General features: G+C 50.9%; 1 protein-coding gene across 1 annotated transcript; it reads left to right on the top strand.

The window, feature by feature from the left end:
- Positions 1 to 2,115: 2,115 nt before the first annotated feature.
- On the top strand, positions 2,116 to 26,184 carry LOC139605122 (hydrocephalus-inducing protein-like). Its single transcript, XM_071456512.1, has 11 exons — positions 2,116 to 2,196; positions 7,631 to 7,750; positions 9,513 to 9,647; positions 11,084 to 11,283; positions 14,298 to 14,416; positions 18,870 to 18,988; positions 20,156 to 20,379; positions 21,900 to 21,967; positions 22,915 to 23,147; positions 24,602 to 24,702; positions 25,947 to 26,184. The coding sequence occupies exons 1-11, from the start codon at positions 2,116 to 2,118 to the stop codon at positions 26,182 to 26,184; spliced, it is 1,638 nt and encodes a 545-aa protein (XP_071312613.1).
- The last annotated feature ends 1,270 nt before the right edge of the window (positions 26,185 to 27,454 follow it).

The raw sequence follows: 27,454 nt of genomic DNA, 5'->3' as shown, positions 1-27,454 counted from the left end.
GAAAATTTGAACCAATAATCCTTTCCTAATAGACAGGTCCAGTTTAACTTTTCACTGAAGATGTTAAACCCAAGGGTAGTTCATGTAATGCTGTCCTTACATGTCGCTATCTTCATGCACAACAGCCCATCTTTATTCTTCACAGCTCACATTTATATGGTTTTCTAAAGGCATTGTCTTTCATTTTAATTGGTTAGTAATTTACTGCAATTCGGTTCATTGGTTGGTAGTTGCTAAAGTACATGTTAATCAAAACCTTTCCTCCCTAACGAGGTTTACATTCTTGTCTCCTGGATAGAAGCTGTGGGTAGAAGTCTTTCTTCTTCTTTCTTCTCCTTTCTCACAGGAACTTGTCAGGCTAGCTGTTAGCTGTACTTAGCTGAAGCAGCAGGCCTGAGCCATAATTTTACAAGGGTAACAAAGCTCTTCTTTTATACGGCTTTACAATATTGTATGTAACAATGTTGTATGCAACATTGACATATGATTATTTCAATCTTAAAGAATAATCTTAAATTTCTTTCCCGTGAATTTTGACCTTTGTAATATTTGTGTATGATATATTTGGAGTTAAAATCTGTTTTGAATCATCCCTTCATAGAATCACAGACTCATGAAATCATCAAGGTTGGGAAAGCTCCCTGAGACCACGGAGTCCCAGCTGTGCCCGATGCCCACCTTGTCCCCAGCCCAGAGCCCTGAGTGCCACCTCCAGCCCTTCCTGGGACACCTGCAGGGATGGGCACTGCCAAGCTCCCTGGGCAGCCCCTGCCAAGGCCTGAGCAGCCTTTCCATGGGGAAATTCCTGCTGGTGCCCAGCCTGAGCGCAGCCTGAGGCCGTTCCCTCTGCTCCTGTCCCTGTCCCTGGGAGCACAGCCCGACCCCCCGGCTGTCCCCTCCTGGCAGGGAGTTGTGCAGAGCCACAAGGGCCCACCTGAGCCTCCTTTGCTCCAGGCTCAGCCCCTGCCCAGCTCCCTCAGCCCCTGCTGAGGCTCCAGCCAGGATAGCATCCTAGTGCTATACAAAGAGCAGTGCCGTAGGTGCCTTTATCACCACATTTTAATCTTTCATAAATACAGAAAGACTCGTCAGAAAGCACTAAAGTCAAGTCAGCAGCAAAAGTGCCAATGTCCTCTGCAAAGCAGCGCGGCCCGGCCCGGGCCGGCCCCAGCCTCGGTGCCGCGGTTGCCCGGTAACCGCGCCCGGGCCCTCAGCGTCTGTGACGGCGCCGTGGCCTCAGCGCCCGCAGCCGGCGCTGCTGCTCATTCGCACTCGGCATTAGCCAAGCGAATGGTTCGCAGAGATTGGTCTCTACGAGTCCTGTGATTTCGCGGAGAATTGGTCTCTGTGAGCAACTCGGAAACTCGCACAACATTGGTTTTTGCTAGGGACTCCTAAATTCACAGAACATTGGTTTCTGTGAGGGAGTCCTGAACTTACAAAGCATTGGTCTTTGTGAGGGACTCCTAAATTCACAGAACATTGGTTTCTGTGAGGGAGTCCTGAACTTACAAAGCATTGGTCTTTGTGAGGGACTCCTAAATTTGCAGAACATTGGTTTCTGTGAGGGAGTCTTGAAGTTGCAAAGCACTGGTCGTTGTGAGGGAGTCCTGAATTTCGTTTGAAGGTAAAGATTGACTCAAGTTGTACTTTCTGGTTTTGTCACATCTCTGCTCTGAAAGAGAATGACAAAGGGAAATACAGGATGGGAGAACTTCAGTCATCTGGAGCACTGATTCCTGGCTGCAGATTAGGTGCCAAACATTACACCAGAAAATTACTCCTGCTACTTGAGTGTCCCTAAGAAGAACGAGATGCTTAATGTCAGTGCCCAGGACCTGCAGCTGGCTGATTCCCACTTGTACTATCGCTGAACACAAACTGTTGAGACCCTGGGTTTTTCCCTTTGTGGAGGAGCAGCCCAGAGGTGGGGCCGAGGCTCTGGCGACATCGAGCGCTGCCTCGGGGCCCGGGAGCGACCCCAGCCCGCTGTGTCCGGGGACCGAGGGAGCACCGGGGCTGGAACAGGCGGGGACCGAGCGGAGAAACAGGCGGGGAAACGGGCAGATCGAGGGCGGAATGAGAGGGAAGCGAGGGAGCAACGAAGTAGGACCGATGCGGGACCAAAGCCCTCCCAGCGCCACCGCCCCGGGCCCCGCCCCGCGCCGGCCCCAGCCTCGGTGCCGCGGTTGCCCGGTAACCGCGCCCGGGCCCTCAGCGTCTGTGACGGCGCCGTGGCCTCAGCGCCCGCAGCCGGCGCTGCTGCTCATTCGCACTCGGCATTAGCCAAGCGAATGGTTCGCAGAGATTGGTCTCTACGAGTCCTGCGATTTCGCGGAGAATTGGTCTCTGTGAGCAACTCGGAAACTCGCAAAACATTGGTTTCTGCTAGGGACTCCTAAATTCACAGAACATTGGTTTCTGTGAGGGAGTCCTGAACTTACAAAGCATTGGTCTTTGTGAGGGACTCCTAAATTCACAGAACATTGGTTTCTGTGAGGGAGTCCTGAACTTACAAAGCATTGGTCTTTGTGAGGGAGTCCTGAATTTCGTTTGAAGGTAAAGATTGACTCAAGTTGTACTTTCTGGTTTTGTCACATCTCTGCTCTGAAAGAGAATGCCAGAGGGAAATACAGGATGGGATAATGCCAGTCTTCAGTTTGGTGTCATGTACAGCTGAGGGGATGAACCATATATGGTCTGCTGATGGTGCTTTTTGTCTCACCGAAGAAATGCAACATTTCCTAAATATACTAGTCTATCTTTTTTTCCTATAGTATTTATTTAAACTACTTATAGGTGAATGAGTTCTGTTCAAGTTTCAGGGGGTTGTTATGATCTGGTTATTAAAATTATTAAGGAGATGCCTTAATAAAACATGACCATGTGCCAAAGTCAATAGTTTGGATTTTATGGAACAGTAAATGTAAGGAAGAGAGAGGGAGAAAGAAATAGCAAAAGGAGGGGGGAGGGTGGGAGCTGGGAAGGGGGGAAGAAAGAGAGCGACAGAGAGAGATTTAGTAGAAAATATCACCATTCCATGGATCCCATCCCATTCAATCCTCTTCTGGTCTTCTCTGTGGTGAGGCCTCACAAAATGGAAGACTCCAAAGGATTAATGCAGATTTGGGCAAGGTGGCACTGCCCAGGTAGCTCCCTGGGGTGGGGCAAGTTTGGCTCTGTCTCTTGCTACTCTCAAATAATATAAAATCTTTAGCACTAGGATATCCTTTGAGTCTGCCCTGAATTGGGTTGTGGCTTTTCAGATCTGTTGTGTTACTTTGCATGCCCTGCAGTCGTCTGGTGCAAGGCCTCAGGAATGGCTCTGGGGGCACTTTGGAGGTCTTTGATGGGTTATGACACCCCCTCAGCTGCCCCTCATGGGAAGGTCCCCTGGATGTGGCCTTCTGGGGCTGGGGGCTTCTAGAGCTGAGCCAGTTTGCCTGAGGGAGGATGGGTGTCCACTGCCCCTTAGCAGAGGTTGTGCCACACGCCCAGAATTTCCTCCTCCCCCCTCTGTTGATGGGAGGTTTGAGTGCAAACCTGGCCTCAGCAGACGAGTCTGTGGCTATGACTTCCCCAGCCTGAAGGCAGACAGAGCTGGTTTTCAGCACAGCTGCTGGGTCTGGCTTTAGTGGGGATGTATTTTTCTCCCTCAGCCTTGTTCACTTCTCCCCAGACCTGAGCTAATGGGATGCTAGTGTCAGCTTTATCTTGTCTCAAGTTCCCTTAGGCAGCTTAACTCACAGTGCCAAGTTCCAGTCAGGAGGCATTTTCAGGGAAGGGTGGGCTTGGGGGTCTCAGCTTCTCTATACAGTTTTGTCACAATGGGCAAAAAGTCCTTTATAGCAATATTTAAGCCATTAACCATAACACTCCAGTCTCTCTCAAGTCCTGTGAGGAGCAGCTGAGAGAGCAGGGGTTGTTTAGCCTTAAGAAGAGGAGGTCCACTCAAGCTGTTTTTAAATAATATTTAAGCTACAGCTTTGATTGTTCTAAGTATTTTTAATGTTGAGCATTTTAGCTCCAGGTTTCAGTATGATCCATCTTTGAATTGCACAAGGTAACCATGTAGTTCAAATAAAGTCCAACTAGAGGCCTAACAATACTAGCTGCTTATGCCAAACAAGCACATAGCTACTTTCAAATCATAGAAATATCCCTTGAGTCTGCCATGAACTGGGTTCTGGATTTTCAGAGTTCCATTGTTGTTCCTTCCAGTTCTGTTGAGGGACTGTCACTCATCTGTGACATCATCTCTTCACAATGGCATCTGGATTCCCAGGAAGGACCCCAACACCTCGACTTTTGCTTAGGGAAGGACTTAAGCCTAATAATGTGAGTAGCCCCTGGGGCTGTGTTAAGGCTGGAAACTGCCCTGGTGTCCCTGCTCTCCCTGCCCCTGTTGTCCAGCAGTGCTCTGAAGCTGCAGAGCCCCTCCCCAGCCCTCTGTGCCATGCTCCTGTTGCTGGGGCTGTCCTGGTGCAGTAGGGAACACTGTGGGATGTGTCAGGGACAGCCCAGCGCCTTGCCTGGCTGTGCCAGCAGAGCCAAGTGAAACCAATGTACAGCTGAAGCCCTCAGCATGGGCTTCTTTCCTTCCCCTTTGCCACAGCAATTCCTTCTGTCAGGCTGGGCACTCACCTGTGCTGCTCTGACCAAGCTGCCCTTGGGCACCTGGGCATGTGAGGGGGAAAGCTCAAACTCTGCCCCAAGCCTTGAGAGCCACGGCTGGTCCCAGCTGGAAGAGCTTCCAAAGCAGCTGTTCTCTCCCAGCTCCTGGGTGGGCACAGATGCAGCCCTGCAGGCAGCACTGGAGCCAGGGCCACAAAGGTCCCTTGCTGTCTGCAGCTCACTTGACTGAAGATGCCCCACTGCTGAGGCTCTGCCAAGGACATCCCTCTGTTTTCTTCTCTCGAGGGCTCTGTCAGCCCAGACAGAGAAAACCAATGCTAAGTAACAGAGAGAGCTAAAACTTGGACACATTCCTGTGCACCTCACTCTTGGTACAGCTTGTCTTGCTTGCTTCCCTTGGACTCAGCCAGCAGTGCTATCTCCTGCCTGTGAGTTTTGAGTGTTGTGCAGGGGTGGAGTTCAGGCAGTTCTGAGAGCTCCTCCCCACTCTCTGGAAAGGTCACTGCTTCAATCCAGTGAAATGTAAGAGGAAACAAATGCCCAAAGAGCAGAAATCCCCAAACATGTCCCATCAAATCACAGAGAGACTCATGGGACAGAGCCATGTGGCTGGAGTATGTCTATTGCACTCTGTATTATTAATTTATTGGTGCTAAGTATTTCAGCAGGCAACTTCCAGGGTTTCCAGAACTGTCCTAGTGGCTGTGATCACAAATTATTCATCAGTGCCACTTGTTCAAGGAAAGCCTTTCTGAGCAAGCACATCTCTGACATTCTTGCTGTTTGTTTTTTTTTGTTTTTGGTTGGTTTTTTGTTGTTTTTTTGTTTTTGCATTTCAGCTGCTTCCCTCTAAGTTCCAGAGGGAGAAGTTTGTCAACTCAAAGCAGGAGGCCAGCACTGGGGGGAGTTTTCTGCCCAGAATTGGCCCATGTGTCGACATGAGTGAGACTCGTCAAAAGGTAGCCTTTTCCCGCTCTTTTCCTTTCTGTTTAACATGAAGTTTGAAGAGGGTGAGTGCTTGTGACAGGCTCGCCTCCAGCAAAAGACCTCAGTGTGCAGGTCCTGTTGTCATTGCAAACTGCTGGGAGTGGTGGACTGGGAGTCCTGATCTGCACTAAGCCAACACAAATGACCTCTGCTGAAGCTGCTGGGCTGTGCTGGAGTGTAGCTGCCATTGCTAAAACCAGGGGGGGAAGGCTGAGGACGCAAAGGCACAGAATTGCCATTTGCCATTCTCCTGCTGAAGGAGCCACCTCTTGCTTTGGTGTGGTCACCATCAAATGCTTGGGGTCACAGCATTCCCTCCACAGTGGCAGCGTTGGCCTTTGAGGCCGAGGAGCTGCAGGAATGACTTCAGATTTAGCAAAACAAATTGCATTACTGCTTTGGGCTGGAACAATGTGTTGGGACCCTGAGGGGGTGTTAGATTTTGCAGGCTGCCAGATGTACAGGGGACTGGCCCTGGGCAGAAGGGAATGGATGTGCTTTATCTGGATCAGTGCCTACTTAGAGTTGTGTTTAAAGCTGCTTTTCTGGCAGGACTGGCTCAGTAGAAAGCACAGTCCAAAGGGGTAGGTGACCGAGGTGGGCTGTTGAGCAGGAAATTGGCAGCAAGCGACACGGAACACAATCCAGGTTAAGGATTGCCCTGGAGAGGGGCCTTGGGAACACCTCAGGGAAAGGCACAACTAAGGCACAGTGTGCTGCAGCCACTCCCTTCAGCAGACTGTGTCTCCTCATGGAGTCACACACAAGACCTGCTTGTGTCTCTGGTGTAACAACAGTGTGACTGGAGAAGGCAGACAAAGCAGGGCAGAGCCTTCTTAAAGCAATGTCTCTGGTCCAGAAGCATTTGCTGTTGTTGTGTCTTTCCAGACATGCCTCTGCAATGGTATTAAATAAGATGGCAATAATTACAAGAAAGCACCCATTTAAAGCTAATGGCAAAAGGAGATACCAACTCTACTCTTACCCAAGTCGCTGAGAAAATAATTGAACCTTATCTTCATTCAGCATTGTCATTCACTTGTCTTCTATCCTCATTCACTTGTCTTTTTCCTGACTTCATTTTTGCCTTTACCTGACTTCCTGACTTTATTTTTGCCTTTCCCTCTGTTAGAAAGGCAGTAACTTTTAAATGCAATGAAAGGGGACAAAATCATCAAAGCAAAAGAAAACTGTTTCTTAGCAACCACACACAGAGGCGTGTGTCTCCCTGCCCCCGAAAAGGAGCAAACACACCCTCCAAGAAAAAAGCAATCTTTGTATCCCCTTTGTACCCAGCTGGGACAGTCCCTGGCCCCTTTTCCCCGGAGGGGTACTCAAGAACTTCCATTCTCTCTGACCACAAACTTCTCTGTCCCCTCTCCTCTCATCCTCCTTCCTTTTGGTCAGGTCTTCAGCCAGTTGGTGCTGCCAACTCACAGCAACACCCAACACACCAACCTGAACAAATCCAAACTACAAACAACACATAGTACCAACAAATTCCATTCTTTCACTTAAAAACCTTTTGGCTTCAGCCAAATACCACCTCATCTCTCACACCTCCTCTAGTACTGTTCTCTTCTTACTGATGCTTAAGTTCTAGTTCAAAACAGGTATTTGCAGTTGTGTGGGCCTCAGTTTCCCTGTCTCAGAGTAAAGGACATCCCAAAATTGAATCTGATGTCAATTTGTGGGTCTTACTTACTCCATGAGTGCTCAGTCAGTGCTCCAGTGGGCACAGGGCTGTGCTTAAGGAACGTGCTGCCTGGTATTCTGGAGAAGGAAAGCTGGAGAAATAAAAAGAGCAACTTGGCTTGAGCCTGCTCTAAACTGATCAAGCAGTTCTTGATCAGCTCAGAGCAGAGGTGGGTGAGCCAGAGTTTGCCCAGTGTGTCCTGGGCACACATGCTCACCCAGAGTCTGTGCTTCACTGGGGATCAGTGTAAGGGATCCTTCATGAACTTTCCTCCCAGCAGCTGAACCTCTCCCTGCTCTCTCGCCTCTCCAGCTGTCACCAGCTCCCCCGAAACGGAGCGTGTTGGCAGTTTCCCCACGAGAGCTGGTATTTCAGAACGTCGTTGCTCATGAGGTCTCTGAAATGGTGCTGTCTATCATGAATAAGGACAAGGTAAGTGCTGGCACCTGGAGCTTTAACACTGTGCTGGAAGAGGAGAGTGCTGTCATTCCCCCAGTGTACAGCAAAGCAAGTTATCTGCTGCAGCACATCCAGAAGAAAATGTCTCAGCACCTTTGTTCTGCAAGTTGTGGAAATCTTCCTGTGCTGGGAACTGTCCCCTGATTTTGGCCATGCCTTGATGGTATCTATGCCAAAGGAGTTTCCTGCTCTTGAAAGCTCTGGATTGGTAGGAATGTTGAGCCTGTACAGTTCTTACCTGCTCTCATGCTTTGCCTTGAGCTATACCACATCCTGGGTTTCCTTGGTTAATCTTGGCTCCTGGTAGGAATCTCTGCCTCTCTCAGACTGTTTGGCTCCCTTTGTGCAGCTCACAGTCAGCTCAGGGGCTGAGTCTTCTCCACTTTATGCTGGAATCACTTCTCATTCATGGCATTGGCACTGCAGGAAATGTGTTCTGAAAGAGCCCTGCAATCAGAGTGATGGAGCAGAAGCAGTGGGAGGCCTTTAGGTGCCACTTCAGGCTCCTGCTAAGTTTCATCCAGCTCTGCTCAGCTTTTCCAAAAGCAACACGGTGCTCTGCTTTCCCTTTGAAGAACCACAGCACATCCAACGCTCCTGGAGGTTTTCACCTTCACTTGTGATTGTTTTGCAGTTTCCCAAGAGAGTTGAGAGGGAAAAAGTTGAAAAATGTCACCAGTTGTGTTCCAGTGTAAAGAGGAAAACAGAGACCATTGGAATTTCAGTCAGGGAAACATTTCTCAAATGAGCCTTGTGCCAAGAGTGGGCTGGTGGGAAGAGACAGGAGGGAGTCCAAATCATCTGGTTTAGACTTTCTGAGAGCATTTTGGTGCTCAGGGGTTGATGATATCTGTGTGCTAGAAAATGCATGTGTGCTGTGTCTGTGAATCCCAGAGGGCAGCACCTGGCCTGCTGGCTGCAGGCAGGAATGCCCAGCAGCCCAGCTTGCCTGCACAGGCAGCAAGAAGCCCTGCAGAGCCAAGATTGGCTTTGCATACTGGAACCACACTGTCACTCAGTGCTGGTCATGTTTCTCCAGGCAGAAAATGCCTTTGAAGCCCAGAGTCAATAGGCACAGCCTGTCTGTGTTTCCATCACTTTTGGCAAGCTGAATGCTCTCATGGTTTTATGATTCCTCCTTGCTGCTTTACTGCCCGTTTAAATTCTCTTTGCCATCTCCTTGTTTTAGGGATTGTCTTGCTGTGTTCCTTCTTTTGCTTTTCAGGTTTACTTTTATTCCCAGGAAGGCCACAGTGGTTTGGTCTCCTCTCTTGCTGCTCTGCCTGCATGACTCTATCTCCACAACGTCCCTACCCAAACCTCATCTGCTAGAAGGGAATTTTTTCCTTCCCCCAGGACAATTTGATGCTTTGCTTTCAGGTAGCACATTCGCCCCTGGAACATGACAACTTCATGGCTGTGTGCAGGCAGAAGCCAGCAGGTTTTTTGGCCTTGTTGAATATGCAGATGACTTGGTTCAGGTGCTCTGTCTCCATCCTGCTGGTGCTGACCTGCTTGGCCCTTCCTTCCCACCAGGCACTGCCCTATTGGCCCTGGCCACAATGCTGGAGCCAGACAGGAGGGATTCAAGCTCAGCCTTGTGAATGATGTGCCTGTGCCTGCACAGCTGAAAGTGCTTTGGAAAAGGGGCCAGGGAGGGATGTCAGCAGGGCACGGACAGGTCTCCTCTCGTTTCCACAAGTGGCAAAATCATCATGTGATGTCTTTGCTGCAGATTGCTCAGATGGTGAAGGTCTCCATGGAGAGCTCCCCTTACTTCCAGCTGGCCTGCCCCAGTGATGTGTACCACATTGTGCCACCAGGCGCCTCTGCCCCTGTGCGCATCCGCTTCAGCCCCGACGAGAACAAGGTGAGGCTGGAGGAGCCAAAGCACACAATGATCTCCACAGCCATTGTTTTCCCTGCACTCTGCTCCAGCCCATTGCATGCTGTGAGCTGGGCTCCAGGCCCTGGGCAGGCAGCCTGCAGCAGCCAGTCACACCTTGGCACTGCTGGCAGGCACTGCAGCCAGGCCTGACAGGCTCTGCTTCCCCTCCCTGCACATCCCTGAGCATTCCCAAAGGAAGATGCACAGGGAACAGGATGAAAATGACAAAGAGATGTTGACAGATGTTCAGCCATCTCTAGGTCCAGTGGAAGGGGTTTCATTATTATGGAAAACACTCGAGGGACAAAGAGGTCAGGGAGCTTTCCTCCTTGCTGACTGGCAACAGCTTCCCTGCCTGCCCCTGGGCTGGAGCAAAGACGGTGCTTTTTCACCCCCTCTGTTCTGCAGCCTTGCAGCTGTGCTGTCCCAGAGCACAGGTGACCAGGGCACAGCTGCAGGGGCAGGGCAGAGGATGTGCTGTGCCCGTGAGCCCAGCCTGGCACAGGCACACTGGGCTCTGGGTGCCCTTGGTCAGCAGGAGGTTGCTGAGCTGCAGGGGACTTGGACACCTGCCTGAAGGAGCTCGTGTAGGGCAGGTACAAGCTGCAGGCAGAGCTGTGGGCCCAGAGCCTGTGGCAGTGGCACTGCTGGGGCTCTGTCTTCATGCCTGTCACTGTGCTTGCTCTGTCAGCTGGCACCCATTCCGTGCCAAAGGTGCTTCTGCACGGAGGTTTGAACAGCAGTGCTGAGGCCCTGGCAAGTCTGATCTCACAGCTGGCATCTGGAGACTTGTTCATACAGAAGGGTTTAGGACATGGCATGGAAGGGAGGAAGCCTTGCAGGCAAACAAAGAGAGGCCCTTTCCAACAGCATCCTGCAACCTCTTAGCACTGTTCTTCTCCTGACTTGGTTGGAGAGGCAAAGTTAGAGGGGAGTTCTGAGCCAACTGATGTTTCTGCACCAGGCCAGAGGTGCAGGATCTCTTTGGGTGCAGCTGTTTTCTCATCTTCCTCTTGCTGCTTCGAGTCAGTTTAACACTTTGTCCTATTCTCAGACAGTGGGAATATAGAAACCTAAAGAGGAATGTGCTGTGTTCCCTAGCTCCATGTTCCTTAGAAGGAGCTTAGGAATTATTTAATATCATTAAAATTTGTGAGTGAAAATTATGGTGGCCTAGGGCAGTTCTCCGTATGACCCAAGTGACACAAGAGCTTAATGCCACTGGGATAGCTTTTGCAAAGGGCACTGGTGCCTTTAAAATGTGACATATTAGAAAAACTCAGTGTTCATTTTAGGGTGGAATAGATAAATTGATGCCCAGTAAATTGATGCCATGGATGAGTTACAGGAAATGGTTTTTCTTCTGCCATGGGGATGGCACTAAATGCCCTGTGCTGAGCCAGGTTCTTTTCCTGCAGGATTATTCCCATGAGCTCACCTGTATCATGGCAAAGGAGAAGATCGTTGTGCCAATTCGGGCCATCGGTGCCCGAGCCATCCTGGACTTCCCTGCCCAGGTGGACTTCTCCGAGTGTCCGGTCAAGCACAGCACCCAGAAGACTCTGCTGGTTCGCAATGTCGGTAACCGGACAGCTCATTACCAGCTGAGCACCCAGAGGTGAGGCAGCTCATCTGTCCCTGTGCAAAGGATATCACCTTTGGGTGAGAGCAGAGTTGGGAAAGAGCAGCAAAGGAACCAGAGCATCAGAGCTGCTGCCCTGCAGCCCTGGCTGGAAGTGAGCAGGATGGATGGCATCTGCTCTTGCTTTCAGTGTTCTTAGCTGGATGCAGCCTTTGAGCTTTCTCTGTCCCAGATTTCCTGGAGGGTGCTGGAACACGTTGGTAGCTGGCTTGCTGAGCACAAGCAGCTTCTGAAATGCTTACTCACCACTGCCAGCCAAACAGACCCATTCTCTGGGAGGCCCCAGGCACGTGGCTCTCCAGTGGTCCCTGCATCAGATGCCCAACATGAGCTGTGCTGTGGGCAGCTGGTGCAGTTCCTGTTCCTAAAGCTGCTCTGATTTCCCTTGTCACCTCAGAGCATCAGCTGCCTTTTCTGTTCCATGATGAACCTTTGAAAGCCAGTTTAAGATTTCAAACAGATGATTTAAATCTCTGAATAAGGCTGTGCCCCCTTTCATTGAGATTTCTTTTTGAATACTCTGAAGTTCCTGTGTTTCTGCTGTTTTTTCTTTTTGGTTTGTGTTAAATGTTTTCCAAAAGATCATGAACTCTTCACTGGGAGCTTTCATGAAGGTCGAGCTCCTCTAATGCCTCTCAATGTACCACATGCCCATAGGTATATGCACAGGTGTATAGGAAATAGGAGATATTTAGGGAATATGTGAAAAGCACTTGGGCTGATTTAGAAGGTAAAAGTACAGAATAATTTCTGCTGGAAATCATCTGAGCAGACACACTGCTCAAAGCAAGACCAGTGTCTGGGGATTGCAAGGTGCCATTGGGAGATCTGGACCTGTCTTTAGATGCCATACAAGAAAACAAACAAACAAATGGACCTAGTTAAAAAGCAGAAGAAAACAACCTATTAAAACCCCCTCCATAGCTTCTCTTTTCTGCCTGTTGGGTGCAATGGTGATTCATTGAAAGGGCAGCTCTAACAGGGTGAGAACTGTCTTAAGGAACAGCTCACAATTAACAGATAAAAGGCCAAAATTTAGCCTGCCAGCCCCATCTCTTGGCAGTGGTTTTCATTTGGTTCTTACAGTGTCAGGGATGTCTCCTTCACAGCTCTTCTATCTGTGGGCTCAGGGAACAGCTTAGTGATGTTGGCTGAAATGCAGATGACTGCTACAGCAGGAACAGAGGAGTCTAGTGGGTACAGCCCAGGGATGTAGGAGATGCAGGGGCTGATTTGCACTGAGTTTTTCAGTCCTGAAACTGAGTCCTGGACTTGGCTGGATCCTCTTCTCCTGATAATTTGAAAAGAGGAAGATACCTTCTTTCTCAGGCAAGAGAGAAAGAAGTCACCCCTGAAGTCACCCCGAGGAGTGTTATTCCCATCCTGCCATCTGAGGGCAGGAACATGTAACATGGGGCAGCAGTGGGAAGGGAATGGAATGGAATGGAATGGAATGGAATGGAATGGAATGGAAGGTAGTGCTGAAGTGTGGCCAGGGATTCCCTTAAATGGCAGCTTCTCTGGTGGAATTTCTGGCAAAAGAATAAGAAAAAAATCCCGTGCCTTGCCCCCAGCAGGCACTGATCCCCCCGAGCCCCAGCAGGGACCTGCAGCAGTGCTGGCATCAGCCCCGGGGCAGATGCAGGAGCACGTGCACTGATCTGGCTCTGGGGCTGCTGAGGCCTTGTCTTTCCTCCCCTCCCTCCAAAGTCTCACGTCCAGCACATAAACATTGCTGGCCCAAGGCTTCTCCATCAGGCAGTGATGGTCTCACCAGTGGGAATGGGAACAGCTCAGCCCATCATTGCAGCAAGAGGTCCTGAATGAGCTGAACCTGAAGCAAGTGACATCAATCAAGCTCAGCTTGCCAGATGTTCTCTTTATTTCTGTGTGTGATGTAATCATCACCAAACTCCCCAGAACAGACTTTTAAATGACAGATTGACCAGCAGCAAAGCACCCAGGCCAGGAACTTTTGTTTCCTCAGTGGGGCTGGAGAAGAGCACAAAGCACATTTCCCCTGAGCTGTCCCTGAGCATCAAAGCACAGAGTCTTGTGCTTGTCAGGCAAGAGCTCTTTACCTGGTGACCAATCCTGATGGCTCCTGTTAAATCCAAAGTGCACCAACACATTTGCATTAACATTTCCAACACCTCACACAGAGTTTCTCTGCTGGGCCAAGCAACAGTTACCAGCCTGGATAACAAGCCACAGTCCCAGACTGCATTGCTGGTAAACACACAGAAACCTCCTGTTCTGCTTCCTTGATGTGCTCCTGCTCATGGTGCTTCATTTAGCTGGCATGGGCTCCTTCAGACTGTAAATAGCATCCTCCTTTTGGGTTTCCATGTCACTCTATTGCTCTAATCTGCATTTGCACTCTTTCAGAGTTTTGACTGCTCCTTTTCTTAGAGCAGCTTTCATTGAAATGTTGATTAAATGTGCCCTTTTTAGGCTAAATCAGGATATTTTCAAGGCAAAAGAAACCAAAGAATCACACTGCAAATTCAACTGTAACTATTCCTTGGTCTTCAAGGAAAAGTTCCTTCTCCCTGTCTGATTCCTAGGCTGTAATATCCCAGGACAGGTAGTGCCCTAACATCTGCATCTCCTGAGATGAGGTTTATAGGCAGCAGGAAAAGAGAAATTCCTGAGGCAGTCAGTGTCAAGTTCTGCATGCAGATAGCTCTGAACCCTCTCTGTGCTCTTCACAAACCATTCTCTGATGGGATTGCTGGCAGTGGGACCCTTGAGCCTCATTGCAGAGAGCTGGATGCAGAGTATGGGGGAGCTGAGGTCATTTTACCCCCAGGATCTTGTGAGGGCTGGATCTCCTCAGCAGTGGCTCAGTGGCTGTTTCTGAGCCTGTCTGTTCTGTCCTCTGCTGCCTGTGCTTGGTTTGCTCCCTGCTTGCCCAAGGGAGCTGCAGTGCAGCAGGAATCTCCTGGCCAGGTGTCCCCCCAGCCCTGATCCCTCTCTTTGTGTTGCAGTCCTTTCTCCGTGGTGCCGACCGCAGGAACTCTGGGTGCTGGGGACACCATGCAGGTGACAGTGACATTTCATGCGCTGACCAACGGGGACCATTTTGGGTCCCTGTGCTGCAACACAGGTGAGTGCTGGCCCTTGCAGGGCACAGGACAGTTCTCCACATGGCTCCCTGTTGTCCCTCCCCCTGCATTCCCTCCAGAGGTACCTCCCTGTTCAGCTTTAGCCCAAAGAAAACTGAAAACTCCTTGGTGTTCAGGGGCTTGAGAAAGTGGATCCCGTCTAAAGGGTGAAGATTTTTGATTCCTGTTTTGCTGGGAGTTGCTGAGTGGAGGAAGGAGGATCCCTGATTCTCCACTACCATGTGGCTATGCCTGGGTGAAGTTTTATTTGATTCCTGGGCCGTGCTGGATGTGAGGTCTCCATCAGACTCTCTCCAATGCAATGGATTTCTTGCACACCTCTGTCCCATATGCTGCTTCTCCACTGGCTTGTCACACATCCTTTTTCTATGTGGCCCTTACACATATATGTAGTTTCTGTCTAATAACATTTTCAGGCCCTCAAGTTCCTGTTTGGTGACAAATCAAGACCAATTTTTCCCTGTGCCCATTTCCCAGGCTGTTCATGTTGTTACAAACCTCTCACATCTATCTCCCATTTGATTTCTAGACTGAGGAATCCCATTCAGTCTTAATGTAGAAGCTGCTCTGTACTTATTAATCTTTCTATTGTCCCTTTTTTATTTAATGTGCAATGCGCCAGCTTGGTTTTTGAGATCAGAACAATAGAAAATATTTCAAGACTGATGTGGCTGTGGGTTTGGACAGGGAGACGATGATGATGATTTTCATGGTGTTCATTTGAGAGTGGTTTGTCATATTGCAGAGCCAGGCTGGTTGTGTTTCCTCACCTGTGTCCCCTCCTGCTGTGCGCTGTCACTTCACTTGTTCCTCTGGGCCTCCTTTTGCTGCCCACCTGCCCCCAGGCATATTTGCTGGTCAGCAACAAGGGATCCAAGGGATCAGGAGAGATGGGAATCTCGTGGGATGCCCAGGGAGACCCTGGGCCAGGCAGGGCTGAACAGGGCTCCTCACCCTGTCACCTGAAGGACTTGGATGCAGAAATCCCAGTGATCTGAGTGGGTCACCAGAGCACACTGACCAATCCCACTGTCCATCCTGTCACCTTGGGGCCAAAGCTCTACAAACACACTCAGAAACAAGGGGTTTAAGGAGCTGCCCAGGACATCCTCACCACTCTACACACAGAGCTGTCAGGATGTGACAAATGGACTGATCCACAGAACTGCTCATTCAGATAAAAACTGTGACACCTTCTTTTGTGCCCTGGGATTTGTTCTGTTCCTTGTGCTTCCATCAGCCAGTGAGCTGAGCAAAGACTCCCCTTTGCTTTGTTCCAGATGAGCAAAGTATCCACACAAAGCTCCATGGAGAAGCTGTAGATGTTGATGTTGTGTTGAGCACAAATTCCATGGAGGCTGGCAAGACCTTCCTCACCATGGCATACCAGACAACCGTGTTCCTGGAAAACAGGAGTAACATCACAGCCCACTTCCAGTGGAAGGCTTTGCCTTCTGAGGAAGATGACTATGAAGAGAAGAGGAGGTTGGTTTGGAAGATGCATTTCAGTGAGATATATGGCCCAAGACTGAAACTAACCTATGGCCTCAGGGGGGTGTTGGTGCTTTTGAATGGTTTAGGCCAAGTAAACCATGCCTGGCACTGGGGTGTGTGTCCCTGGGCTTCAGGAGCTCAGCACTCAGCATTCCAGTTCCATTTATACTCCAACCAGGAATGGCATTTTGGGAAGGAAAGGTTGGTTGCAATGACTGATTTCCTCAGGTTCTAATTGGGCTCCTGTCTCTCTAATCTTCTTCCTACATGACCTGGCAACATCTCCCCTTCCCAGGGAAGGTGGGATGCTCTGTGACCTTTATGTGCATCCCCCAAGCAGCTCAGTGGGAGGAAAAGCCAGCTGAGGTGGTCGGTGGATTCTCCCTCAGTTTTGGCAGAGGCTTTGAGCCAGGAGGTTTCTCTGGAGGGATGTTGGCTTTGGAAACCTCTCCTGAGCTTGCAAATGTGGGGTGAAACTCCCTGCTGTGCCAGTGAACAACAAGTTATCCTCTGATCCTTGTGGGACCCTCGTGGCTTGGCTCAGCCTTTGCTGGGGAGCTGCTGCTGCTCCTCCCCAAGTGCTTTGCTCTCCTGCACTCCCACTTCTCTCTGCAAATCTGTGGCTTATTAAATGATCAGCTGGCCTTGTCTCTCCCTGGGGCTGCAGGCAGTGTCGTTTGCTGCACCCATCGGGTGAGGAGTGGCTGGAAAACTTCACGGAGGAGAAAGAAGTAGAGAAGGTGCAGGGCTTTTCTGAAGATCACACTGCCCTCCTGAGAAGCAGGGTCCAGGAGAAGAAGGCAAAGGTGCAAGATGACCCCCTGCTGTTCGCCAGTGAAAATTTTTTCATTGAGCCATTGGTAAGTGACACCCGAGAACCTCATTTTCTTCCTCTTCCTCTTCCTCCTCCCAAGCACCATTCCCCCGGCTGCAGTCACTGGGCAGATCCTCAGCTGGCCCCATGTGCTGGCAGGGAGGACGTGGAGTTTCTGGAGCGGCTGCAGAGCTCCCTGCTCAAAGCATTTGTGCCCTGCAGGCTCAAGGCAGGGCTGGGAGCCTGACACAGCCCAGCTCTGCTGCCAGGCTGGAGCTCAAGGCCCTGTGTGCGTGTCCTTGCAGTGTCACAGGGAGCAGTTCCTGTAGGCAGGGGCTCCCCCCACACGTGGGGCTCAGCAGAGGCTGTTGGAGCACTGCCAGCTCACACACTGACCTGAAGCTTGCAATGGTTCCCTGGCAAAAGGAGGCCAAATTCAGCCCAAGGTTAATGACAGAAATGCCAATCCCCTCCTGTAACCATGCCTTGCACTATTGCTGAGTGTCCCTTCCAGTGTCATCCTTGTGTGAGCCTGGACACAAGGGTGCAAGGCTGAAATGGGCCTTTGGAGTTCTCCTGCACACAGGGACACAAAACCTTTTCCTTTTCTGGTGATGCAAGCAAACTGCCATGTGCTCCCATCAGCCAGAGCCCTGATTCTGAGTACTGGCATTGGGAGAGATGATGAATGCCTGGTGTCTGCACGGAGCAAAATCCCTTCTCATCTTGCAGTAAAGCCCAGAATAATCCCAACCTCTGCTTTCTTTCAAAACAGCTTAACTAATATCTGTAGTTGTCTCTTCTTGGTTACTCCTATGGCCCATCTAAGGCCAAGAGCCACCAGTGCACAGTGGCACTTACATCCCATGGAGCTGACAGCAGCATGATGGGACCAAGAGCTTGTGTCAGAGCAGCAGGAATATTGTGGAGAGTAGCAGCTGATCAGCTGAGCATTGAGAGCTTCCAGCGCTGTGTTGAGCTGGGTTTGGAGGCTTTCCTTGGCTGCTTGTGTTGTTCACTCATCATTGATGCTCAATCAAGGCTTACAGGCCTGTGGTTGGAAACAAGAAATGTGGAGTTTGAAGAGCAATGCTTTGCTGTCTCTTTCTGTTGTAGGAGGGAGAAATTGGGCCAAATTGTTCGGCTGAAATCACGGTGACCTTCAAACCCCTGGAAGCACTGGAGTATCAAAGTGTGGCTTACTGCCATGTCTCAGGTGCAGCTCCTTTGCCCTGCTCCTGTCCCCCTCAGTGAAGCCATGGTGCAAGCCTGAGCCCACTGGGCTCCCATGGAAGTGCTGGGAAGAGTCCCTGGTCAGCAGGGCAGTGCTGGCACATCCCCCCTGGCCCTGCAGCCTCCAGGGAGTCTCCTGTGCAAGGCCAGGGCTCAGAATGCTGGGTCTGCCTTACTGATCCCAGAACAGCCCAGGCAGTGCAGGGAGAGGTTTTCATGCCACGGCTTTGCCAGCATTTCCTCAAAGGCCAGAGAGCTCCAGAGCAGAACAGCTTTAGTGAACAAGCACTAAGCCCCTGCAGGCCCCTGGCCTCCAGGATGGGTCCATTTGCCATGGATCCATCATCAGGTGGAAGGAGCTGAGTTAGAAATGTGCTCCCTGGCCCTGGATCACCTTCCAGTGCCCAGACAGCAGCAGAGCAGAGGTGGCTGAGCCCCACTGAGCACAGGGTGTTTGTAGAGGGAGCACCCTTGGCCAGCAGCTGCTTCTCTGCCTGTGTGGGAGTTGTCCCCTTGCAGCTCTCACTCTGTGGAAACAGAACACAGTGCTGAGTGTCAGAAGGGGAGCACTTGGGCAACAAAGGCCTGTGCTCCTGGCCCAGGTAGTTTGGTAATTGCCAAACTCATCATGAGCTTTTGTGCCTGCACTGAATGGATTTCAAAGCTCCTCTAGGTGCACGGGAAGGAAACCACAGAATCACAGTATGATGAGGGTGAGGTGGACCTTAAAGATCATCTAGTGCCAAGGCCATGGGCAGGGACACCTCCCCCTAGACCAGGTAGCTCCAAGCATGAGTGCATCCAGCTCAGAGTCAGGGACTAGCACTGAGGCAGCCTGGAAAATCCAGTGTGACAGAGGGAATGATTGTACTGCAATGGACATCTCTCGCCAGGCCGTGAGATCAGGCTGCCCCTGTGCCTCAGAGGGAAAGGCCAAGGACCCCTGGTTGAACTCAGCTCTCCTACGCTGAACCTTGGGAAGATTTTTATCAACACTTCCTATGTCTATGAGGTGAGCAGCAGGGCTTGGGATGGATCCTGATGGCTCCTGAGGCAGCAGCAAGCCTGGTGGAGCTGTGGAATTGCTGCCAACCTGGGCAGCTGTGAGCAGGGAATATTTGATGTACTGCTCAAACCTGGGGGGTCAGAAACGTGTGTCTGTTGTTCCTGAAGCCCCAGTCCCTGCTTTTGGGCAGCCTTCCTTAGGGATCAGCTGGGAGGCTTCCTGCAAAACAACCCCTTGCCACATGAAACCAACACTGGGTCAAAAAGCTGCATGTTCAGAGGCTTTTGTGGCAGTGCCAGACACAAGGCACCTTTGGACTGGGCTCTGCAGAAGCAGCTGCAACAAACTGGCTGCCTTTGAGCTTCAGCCCACTGCAAACAGCTTCCAGTCAAGTGTCCCTGCTTATTGCTGAAGTCACAGGAAATCCATCCAGCCTCCTGGCTCAGTGCTGGCCATTGCAAAGGGCTTGGGAGTTCTCTCCCTTGCTGACCAGTCCCTCACCACACTTCAGCCTTGGTGCATCTCTGGCTCTGGAAGGAGAAAAGTGTTCCTGGGAATAAAGCAAAGGATTTTTCTACCTATTTGCCTCCCCCCCAACAGTGTCAAGTTTGCAAAAAATTCATGAGGGAGCAACTCAAAGAGGTAGAAAATGAGGCACTACATCATGCCAGACACTTTCAAAAGCGCAGCTGGGGAAGGGAAAGACACGCTGAGTTTTCTTACCAAAGGATGGTGCTGTCTGTACATTTTGATGCTGATGCCTCATTCTCAATGAATTGTTTCCATGGTATGGGAAAGGTGAATGAGTAGATGGTGCTGTTGGAGCTGTGCTCACTGGGGCAGCAGCAGCTCTGGGGTGATTCACTCCGCAGCTGCAATCACCCCACTCAGGGCTCTCAGGGCCAGCTCCCCATGAGCTTGGTGATGCTGAGCAGAGGTGCACTGCTCTGTGTCCATGGGATAAGCCCAGGGTGACTGCAGGTCTGTGGAGTTGCCACTGCTCTGCATGAAAACCCAAAGGCAGAACTTGTCCTGTTGTATCTTTTGACTTCTGCCATTCAGCAGCACAAAGCATCTTCTGCCTTTGCTGGGTGTTCATTGCATCATTAGACAATAACTCACAAGAAGGGAAGGTTCCACCTGTATTTCCATTTTGCTTTCTTGCTTCTGCAGGTGGAACTGATTAACCAAGGAGCTCTTGATGCTCCCTTCACCTATATCCCTTCAACCACAAATGTGGACTTCTGCTTCACGGTTGAGCCTGAGCGGGGCATGATTGCACCAGGTGGGACCCAGACTGTTCAGATCTCCTTCCATACCACCGTGCTGGGGAGCTTTGAGGAAAAATTCCAGTTCAGTGTGGCTGGATCTCCTACACCTGTGATCCTGACCATCAGGTAAGGACTCTGGGAGCTTGGTGGGCACATCTGTAGCTGTCTCTGGGACATCCCCCACCTACCTCATTTTGGGGTTGAGCAGAGAAAAAAGGTGATGCCTGAGGTCTTAATCTCTGCTGTGATCCTGGCATTGCCTTAGTGTCAGGATGCCTCCTGCCCTGTGTGGTACCCAGGAGCTGCAATGACTCCTCCCTGCAGGGATCTCCCTCTGCCTTGGGCCATGGCAGGCAGTGGGATGGAGCAGCTCTGGGCAGCAGCTGCTCTGGGATGTCCCACCTGAACACCCAGCAAGGCCCCCAGGGCTTTGCAGATGGGCCAGCCTGGGGGATTCTGTAGCAGCAGCAGTGTTTTTAAAAACTTCCATTAATAATCCATCCCAGATGGGCAGCAGCAGCCTCAGCTCCCCTCTCATGGCCATGCTGTGGGGGACAAGCTGTGCTCCCAGCTCCTGTGCACAGAGTGCTCTGGTGCCTCCTTTGCACAGCCAGCAAAGGGCTGATGTGGGAGTCAGGAACTGTGCAGCAGGAACTGTGCCAAGGACTGGGGTACCATCCCATGGGCTGGTGCCATGGCAGGAGACAATCCTGGCCCAGCCAAAGGGAGAAGGGCTGATCACAGGGGAGGCAGAGCTCAGTCCTCAGCACCACAGCAGTGTGAGGCCTTGTCCCTGCCAGCCTGAGCCATGTGCTGCTGGGATAATGGAGTGGAAGCAGGAGAGCTGATGCTGGCTGCTCTGCAGCTTTGGAGCTGGGCTCCTGCTGTTGGGGGGCACTGGCTCAAGGCAGTAAAGAAATGAAAGCAATCTGCACTTGATTGTACCAATAAGATAAGGGAGATGGATAAAAAGGAACAAGGAAGTTATTATTTGGCAAGAGAAAAGTGGTGAGTAGGTGTGCCCATAGTGGAGAAACAATTATGCTGGCTTTGTTTTTGGAGGAAAAGTGCTGCTTTTTTAGTTTGGAAATCAAGAGGGAACATTTCACCAGTCCTTTCCTCTAGGATTCACCTGTCCCCTGGGTAGAACTGTTGCTGCTCTTTTCAGAGGATGTTTGGGGCTCCCCTGGATTCATGTCTCAGAACTGTGTCTGTAATGATTGTGTGGGTCAAACTCTCCTGAGAAAGCTCCTCCACGGGAACAGCAGTTCCAGCTAAGAAGGAGCAAAGCAGGGAACCTGTGGCTGGAAAGGCTGGTTACAGAAGTTTGTGGGGACACCTTGATGTCCATCCCATTGCAGCTGGGGAAACTGAGGCACGGAGCCCTGTCTGGGTGTGTGTTCAGGGTCCTTCATGGGACCCCCAGCATCCCAGGGGCTTCTCCTGCCTGCCCATCAGTGGCTGTTGGCTGCTGCCCCTTGGCTTGAGCTGCCTCCTGTGCACAGGGCCCTGTGCTGAGCACACGGTGCTGTGTTGGTTGGAAACCCAGGGTGCCCTGAGCCCAGGTTTTGTGCCCCGAGCCACGACAGCCGGACCTTTGCAATGCCTTTAACCGAGCCCTTTCCTGCTCTGTCCTCGGCCTCCAGGGGCAGCGTCACTGGACCGAATTTACACTTCGACCTCCCTGAGCTCGACTTCGGGGACATCTCCTTTGGTGAGTGTTGCCTGGGCTGGGACACAGCGTCAGGGATCTGTGCCTTCCAACAGAAAAGCATCCCTCACTCCTGGTCTGCCCCAGCAGCCTCTTCAGGCTGTGAACTGCTGCTGCCTCAGGGGGCATTTTGCCATTGTGAGATCAAATAGAACCAAGGAATAGAAAGGCAGTATTTTCTAGTGTCTCTGTCCTGCTTTAAAAGACAGATCCCCACCATGTGTGGCGGTATCTCTGGCTTTGCAGGATGGAAAGCAAATCTCAGAGCCAAAGTGGGGATCCCCTTGCAGGCACAATCACAGTGAGCAGCATGGCTGTGGTGTCCCTGTTTGTTGGGTGAGGTGGGACATGGTTCCTAATTGCTAATCTCAAACCAAGGCTGGGGTTTGCCCCCAGTTGAGTGGGCTCTGAGCTGTCATGTGCTCAGTCTGTTTGGCCCAAACCAAGAGATGCTTTAAGGGTCCTGCAGAGAGAAACTGCATTAAGGTGCATCACATTCTAGTTCCTGATTCCATCCTCATTTTCTTTTGCTGTAGCTTCTTCTCAATGACAACTCACTGTTTATGTATCGTGAAAACAGTGGGAATGTTGGCAGACTTACCAGGGAATTTTACAGCTTGAATTCTCAGAGTAAATGCTGGGTCTGGGTGCACACTCATCACTGAGAGATAACTGGTGCTGGTTTGGGGCAGGGGAGGGAGCTCCTCCCCATCCCAAAGAGAGAAGCTTGCAGTGTTCAGCAGGGCTAGGAGTGGGCATTTTCAAGGCTGCAGTCTGGAATCAGTGTCAAAGGGAACTCAGTGATGATTAATTCCTCATGCAGCTTCTCGGTGAGCTGTAGTTCAGAAAATAAAGAGCTAAACTCCAATCTCACTTTTATCCTGGCAGGATATTCCCACCAGGATCATGCCATAATGGGTGCCTGAATGGATATTTGTGTCCTTTCCTAGGCTTTCCCTATACCCAGAGATGTCGCCTCACCAACTGCTCCATGGTGCCCGTGACATTCAAGCTCCGCATGTCGGACGATGGCACGCAGCCGGCTGTGGACAGCCTTGATCAAATACACAAAGAAGGTGACCCATCCTGGAGGAAGGGAATTCATTTCTATGTGGAGCCAAGGGAGTTCACAATGAATCCCAGCCAAGGAACCATCCTCCCCCAGGGACACCAGGACATTGAGGTATGGGAAGAATCCAGCCGTAGATGCTTCAGCACCAGGGCTGAAGCTTCACTGGAGTGTGGGAGGGCTTTAGCTCTGGTGCCAGCTTTGAGCATCGTGGGAGTGAGAGATCTGCACTGCTGGGAGGCCTCTGCTAGCTGGCTTACCCGGGATGTTCCTCAAGGAGCACTGGTTTGTTTCCAAAATCCTACACTGAGATCAATACCATATGGTCAAGTCCTGAAGCCATTCTTTTGCTTTTGAGAGCGATTTCTTTGATTGCAAGTGGGCAGAGCAAGGATGAAGGCAGAAGGTGGCTGTCAGAGAGATGTCATTGTATAAAGCAGTTAGCTTTTCTTCTTGGTCTCATTTTCCCTCTCCTGAGGAGCAGAAAAATTTGTGTTCACTGCAGGGATCTCCAGTGGAGACAAAAACCTCTGCAGCCATGTGTTGCGGTTCAAATTGATTTTATCGATTCCTTGTTCTGTTGTACACCCATGTTCTCCCTGAGTTGGCTCACGCCTGTGTTTTACCCTCCCTCAATGCTGTCCCTCATGCCGTTCCCTGCCCCTTGTTCCAGCTCTTTTCCCTGCCTGTCTAGGCAACCCAGCCCCTTTTGTTCCCAAACCTTCTTTGCCACTTGAACCTCGGGCCAATCCCTGATTGCAATACCCCTTTGGAATTCCCCTATTCTTGGAGACCCCATTGGCCATGTGACCCATCCTCTTTACCCTCCTACCCCCAGTGGTCCCAGACACTTGATGTAATCCCCTCACTCCCCCCCTGAGGATTCCCTATTGATTTGCTGTTTGTATCCACCCCCTGATTTGTATTTTTACAAAAGCCCTGGCACAGGAGTGTCCAGGGCGCTTGTGCCTCTGATTCCTTTATTTGGAATAAACCCTTCCTTGTGGAACTTCAAGACAGAGAGCCTCCTCCTTTCTCCTCTGCCTGGTCCCTGTGGTGGCTTGTCTCTTGCGCTGTACAGCAAGTGGCTCTGAGGGCTCTGCCTCTGGTAAATGCCCACCCTGGGGCAGTTCCCCACTCCTGGCGTGGTGCCGGAGTTCTAAGAGCCAGCCCGGGCTCTGGGTACCATGGCAGCCATGAACTGCCCAGCACCTGCTGGGCCACACTTTGCCCTCAGCCTTCTGCTGTAAAGCTGAACTCATTGTGTTCAAGTCAGATTTCCTCTGCATTTATGTCATTGTAGTCAGATGAGAAATTGGCCCCTTAATTTGAATACAGTGGTGTGTAGAGCTTTAGTCTAATGTTTTAATGAAGCTGACCGATGCTGTGATAGCAAGGTGTGTTTAACAAATCTGCTATTGCCAGAAGGCTTTTGTTACTCTGAGACTGTGCTCTACACATGGACCAGCAGAAGAATTAAAGCCAAATCCTTCCTCAAGAACTGGAGGATGTCACATGTGGGTAATGAGCTTTTGTAAGGAAGAATTTACTGTTCTTTTTTCTACCAGGTGACCCTGTGTTCCAACACCGTGATGGAATTCTACAGGAGATTGCTGGTGGACCTGGAGGGTTTTGGTGAGGGAGTGGCATCAGTGGTCATCACAGCCAGGTACCAGCCCTTCCTGGCCTCCCCCAGGCACCGCCTTGCACAGGCTTTGCTGGCTGCAGCTGCCAAGGAGAAGAGCTGCTTAATGGCCTCATGTTGTGCCAGCTGGACATGAGAACAGCAGTGCTTGGACAGCAGCCTGTGGTGAAAAGCACCCCTGCTCACAGCCCAGCACAGTCCTGGCCCTTTTCTAAAGGGACCGGGAATGGTATCATTGATTGGCCTGGGTTTTGGTGCTTGAGGTGGAACAAATTTCCCGAGGGCCTCCTCTCCTTCTTCCTGCAAGAGATGGAGTTGTGCTGGTTGTGACCACCCTGCATTGGTTTGGGACACACCAGGCAGCCTGCTGAGAGTCAGGGTCTGGTTCTGTTCATGAGGGCACATGACAGGGGAAAGTGGCTCCCAGCAAGAGTGGGGAGGGCAAGGTCTTATGAGGGGAAAGCAGCCTTGATGTGGCAGGTCAGCTCCAGTTTTTCTCCTTCCCTGTGCTTCCCATTTTGAGCTTTAATGTTCTCAGACTTAAACCAAAAGTCGTTCTTGCTGCAGCAGAATTCCACCCTGCTGTGCTGCTGTGGGTGTCAGTGTGATGCCAGAGGGATGCAGCTCCCTGGTGCTGTTCCCTCTCCCAGGCAGAGCCATCCAGGCAGTGCCTGGGCTGCCATTTTGTCAAGCAAATGGAGCTGGGGCCAGGCAGGGCCTGGAGCTGTGCAGTGAAGGAGCCAGGGAGCTGCAGGGCCTGGGAGGGGGTGGCTGATCAGCCCCTCTGTGGGGCAGCTGCTGTCTCGTGCCCTCCAAGGCTGGGGCCAGCAGCTGAGTTGTCAGGCAGGGCAACAGCACCATGGGAGAGAAGGGAGTCATTTTTATGAGACACTAGGGTTGTGTGTTCCTTGAGCCTTAGTGAGCACTGATCCTTGTTGGGATGGCTCCCCCAGAGCTCGTGGGTCACTGGGACTGTTCCAGGAGTCCTGTCAAGCCTTCTTGGGTAAAGCAGGGGCTGAGGCAGTTGTGGCTCAAAGTGCTCTGCCTGGGGCACTTGGCAGCCTCTGGGTACTGCCTCTCAGGGTTTGCCCCTCCTTGACAAGACATGTTGGAGTGGGAAGAAGTAGAAGGCAATTTATCACTGTAGGGCTGTTCAATGCCCATTTGACAGTGACCAACGTGTTCTGCTCCATTTCACAATCTTTGGGGGTAAATGTTCTCCATTCTCTCAGTATCTCTGATTCCCTTGGGGTCATCTCTTTGCCCAGATGTCTTGTTCCAGAGCTGCATGTGTACCCCCAAATCCTTCTGTACCACGAGTGCCACCTGAAAGTGCCGTACGAGAGGAAGCTCGTCATCAGGAACCTCAGCAACCTTCCTGGCTGTTATGGGCTTATTCCCCAGGTTTGGCATCACGTCCACCTCCTCCTGTCAAATATTATTGGGGAGACTATTAGTGGAAAAAAGGGTTTGGATAAGACCTTGCTGGTTTCTATTCAGTCTTAAAGATCTGCTGAGAAAAGGATCCTACCTGAATGTAAACCTTAGGATGCAGTTTAACCTCCTGAGGAAACAGTTGATGTTCTAGTCTAGTCTTCAGGGTGTTTTCTTGTGGGAGGTCTTAGAGGGTTGTGAAAAGCTGCTGCATCCACAGACACCAGTGCCTGTGCTGGCAGCCTCCTTGCAGGATCCCCTGGGAGTGCTAAGCCTACAATTCTTGCAGCTTGTTTGTGCCTTTACCTTTGTCCTGGGGAGTTTTAAACGTGTGTGTAAGTTGCTGTTGCGGTGGATGTTAAGGAGTCTAAAGTTTCTTCAGAGGTCCCTCTGAAGTTGCATTTCATTCTGTCCCTTCCAGAAACGCAAGGACGACTCTCCCGTGCTCTACTCCAGCCCCAAGCCCTGTGGGATTGTGCAGCCTTACGGCACTGCAGAGATCCCAGTTATCATCGAAGTGCAGACGCTGGGCGAGCATCGCACCAAGGCTCTCGTCGGCGTGTTCGGGGATGAGAGAAACCCACGGGTGAGTGCAAGGGGAGATGTGAGCCTGTGTGCAACTGCTCCTGGCAGGGTGCACAGGGACAGGGATTCTTCCAGGGAAAACAGGCACAGGCTGCTGGGGAGAAGGACAGCAGGGATGGGTGGCACAAGCAGCCCATGCCTCATAGGTGGTGATCTCAGTGTCTGACGCAGAAGGTAGTTCATCTAAGCTGGAATTGAGGGGAGTTTTAGTTAATTAAGATTTAAAATGCTGTTAACTTTGGAAACATCTGTTTTCAAATGTCATCCCTCTGAGCACAAAAGAAGATGTCAGAAGACTTCTGGGAACCTTGAGCTTTCTGGAAAAGAAAGGAAAGCTGGCATTTGAAGACTGGTTGCAAGGATTTAAACTTAGATTAAAACATAATGAAATGATGATGCCAAATTCCCTGGATGGCACCAAACATCTGAACCTGGGCCATTGTGGCACTGCATGTAAATCAGTGAACAGCAAGGACAGGCAATGCAGGCTGTGCCAGGGAGCTTGAAGTTTGACAAAACAGTTGCTTTCAACTATCAGGCTGCTTCCCTTAAAAAGGAGGGTTTCTCCCTGCCAGAATAACCAGTTGTTTAACTGTCAGCCTGGTCTTAACTAGAGATTTCTTGCAAAGCTTTTACCTTTGGGCCAATAATTTGTAGTTTGAAAGGTTCTCTTACCTTAATCCTTTTAAATTTGGAGGTGAACATGTAATTTTCTTTTCCTTTTTTCCCAAAAGCCCAGCATTTCAGCTGGAGTGTG

This window comes from Agelaius tricolor, unplaced genomic scaffold (assembly GCF_023055355.1).
Source record: "Agelaius tricolor isolate 1412-34295 unplaced genomic scaffold, bAgeTri1.0.p SCAF_60, whole genome shotgun sequence".
NCBI classification, from domain to species: Eukaryota; Metazoa; Chordata; class Aves; order Passeriformes; family Icteridae; genus Agelaius; species Agelaius tricolor.
This window is presented reverse-complemented; position numbering and strand designations above follow the sequence as displayed.

What these genes read in the sequence shown, in the direction of transcription:
- LOC139605122 (XM_071456512.1), top strand. Translation starts at nt 2,116, where the DNA reads ATGCGGGACCAAAGCCCTCCCAGCGCCACCGCCCCGGGCCCCGCCCCG. An exon ending in CTCGGTGCCGCGGTTGCCCG is followed by an intron (nt 2,197 to 7,630) that starts GTAACCGCGCCC and finishes TCGCCTCTCCAG; the next exon opens with CTGTCACCAGCTCCCCCGAA. An exon ending in ACACTTCCTATGTCTATGAG is followed by an intron (nt 18,989 to 20,155) that starts GTGAGCAGCAGG and finishes TTGCTTCTGCAG; the next exon opens with GTGGAACTGATTAACCAAGG.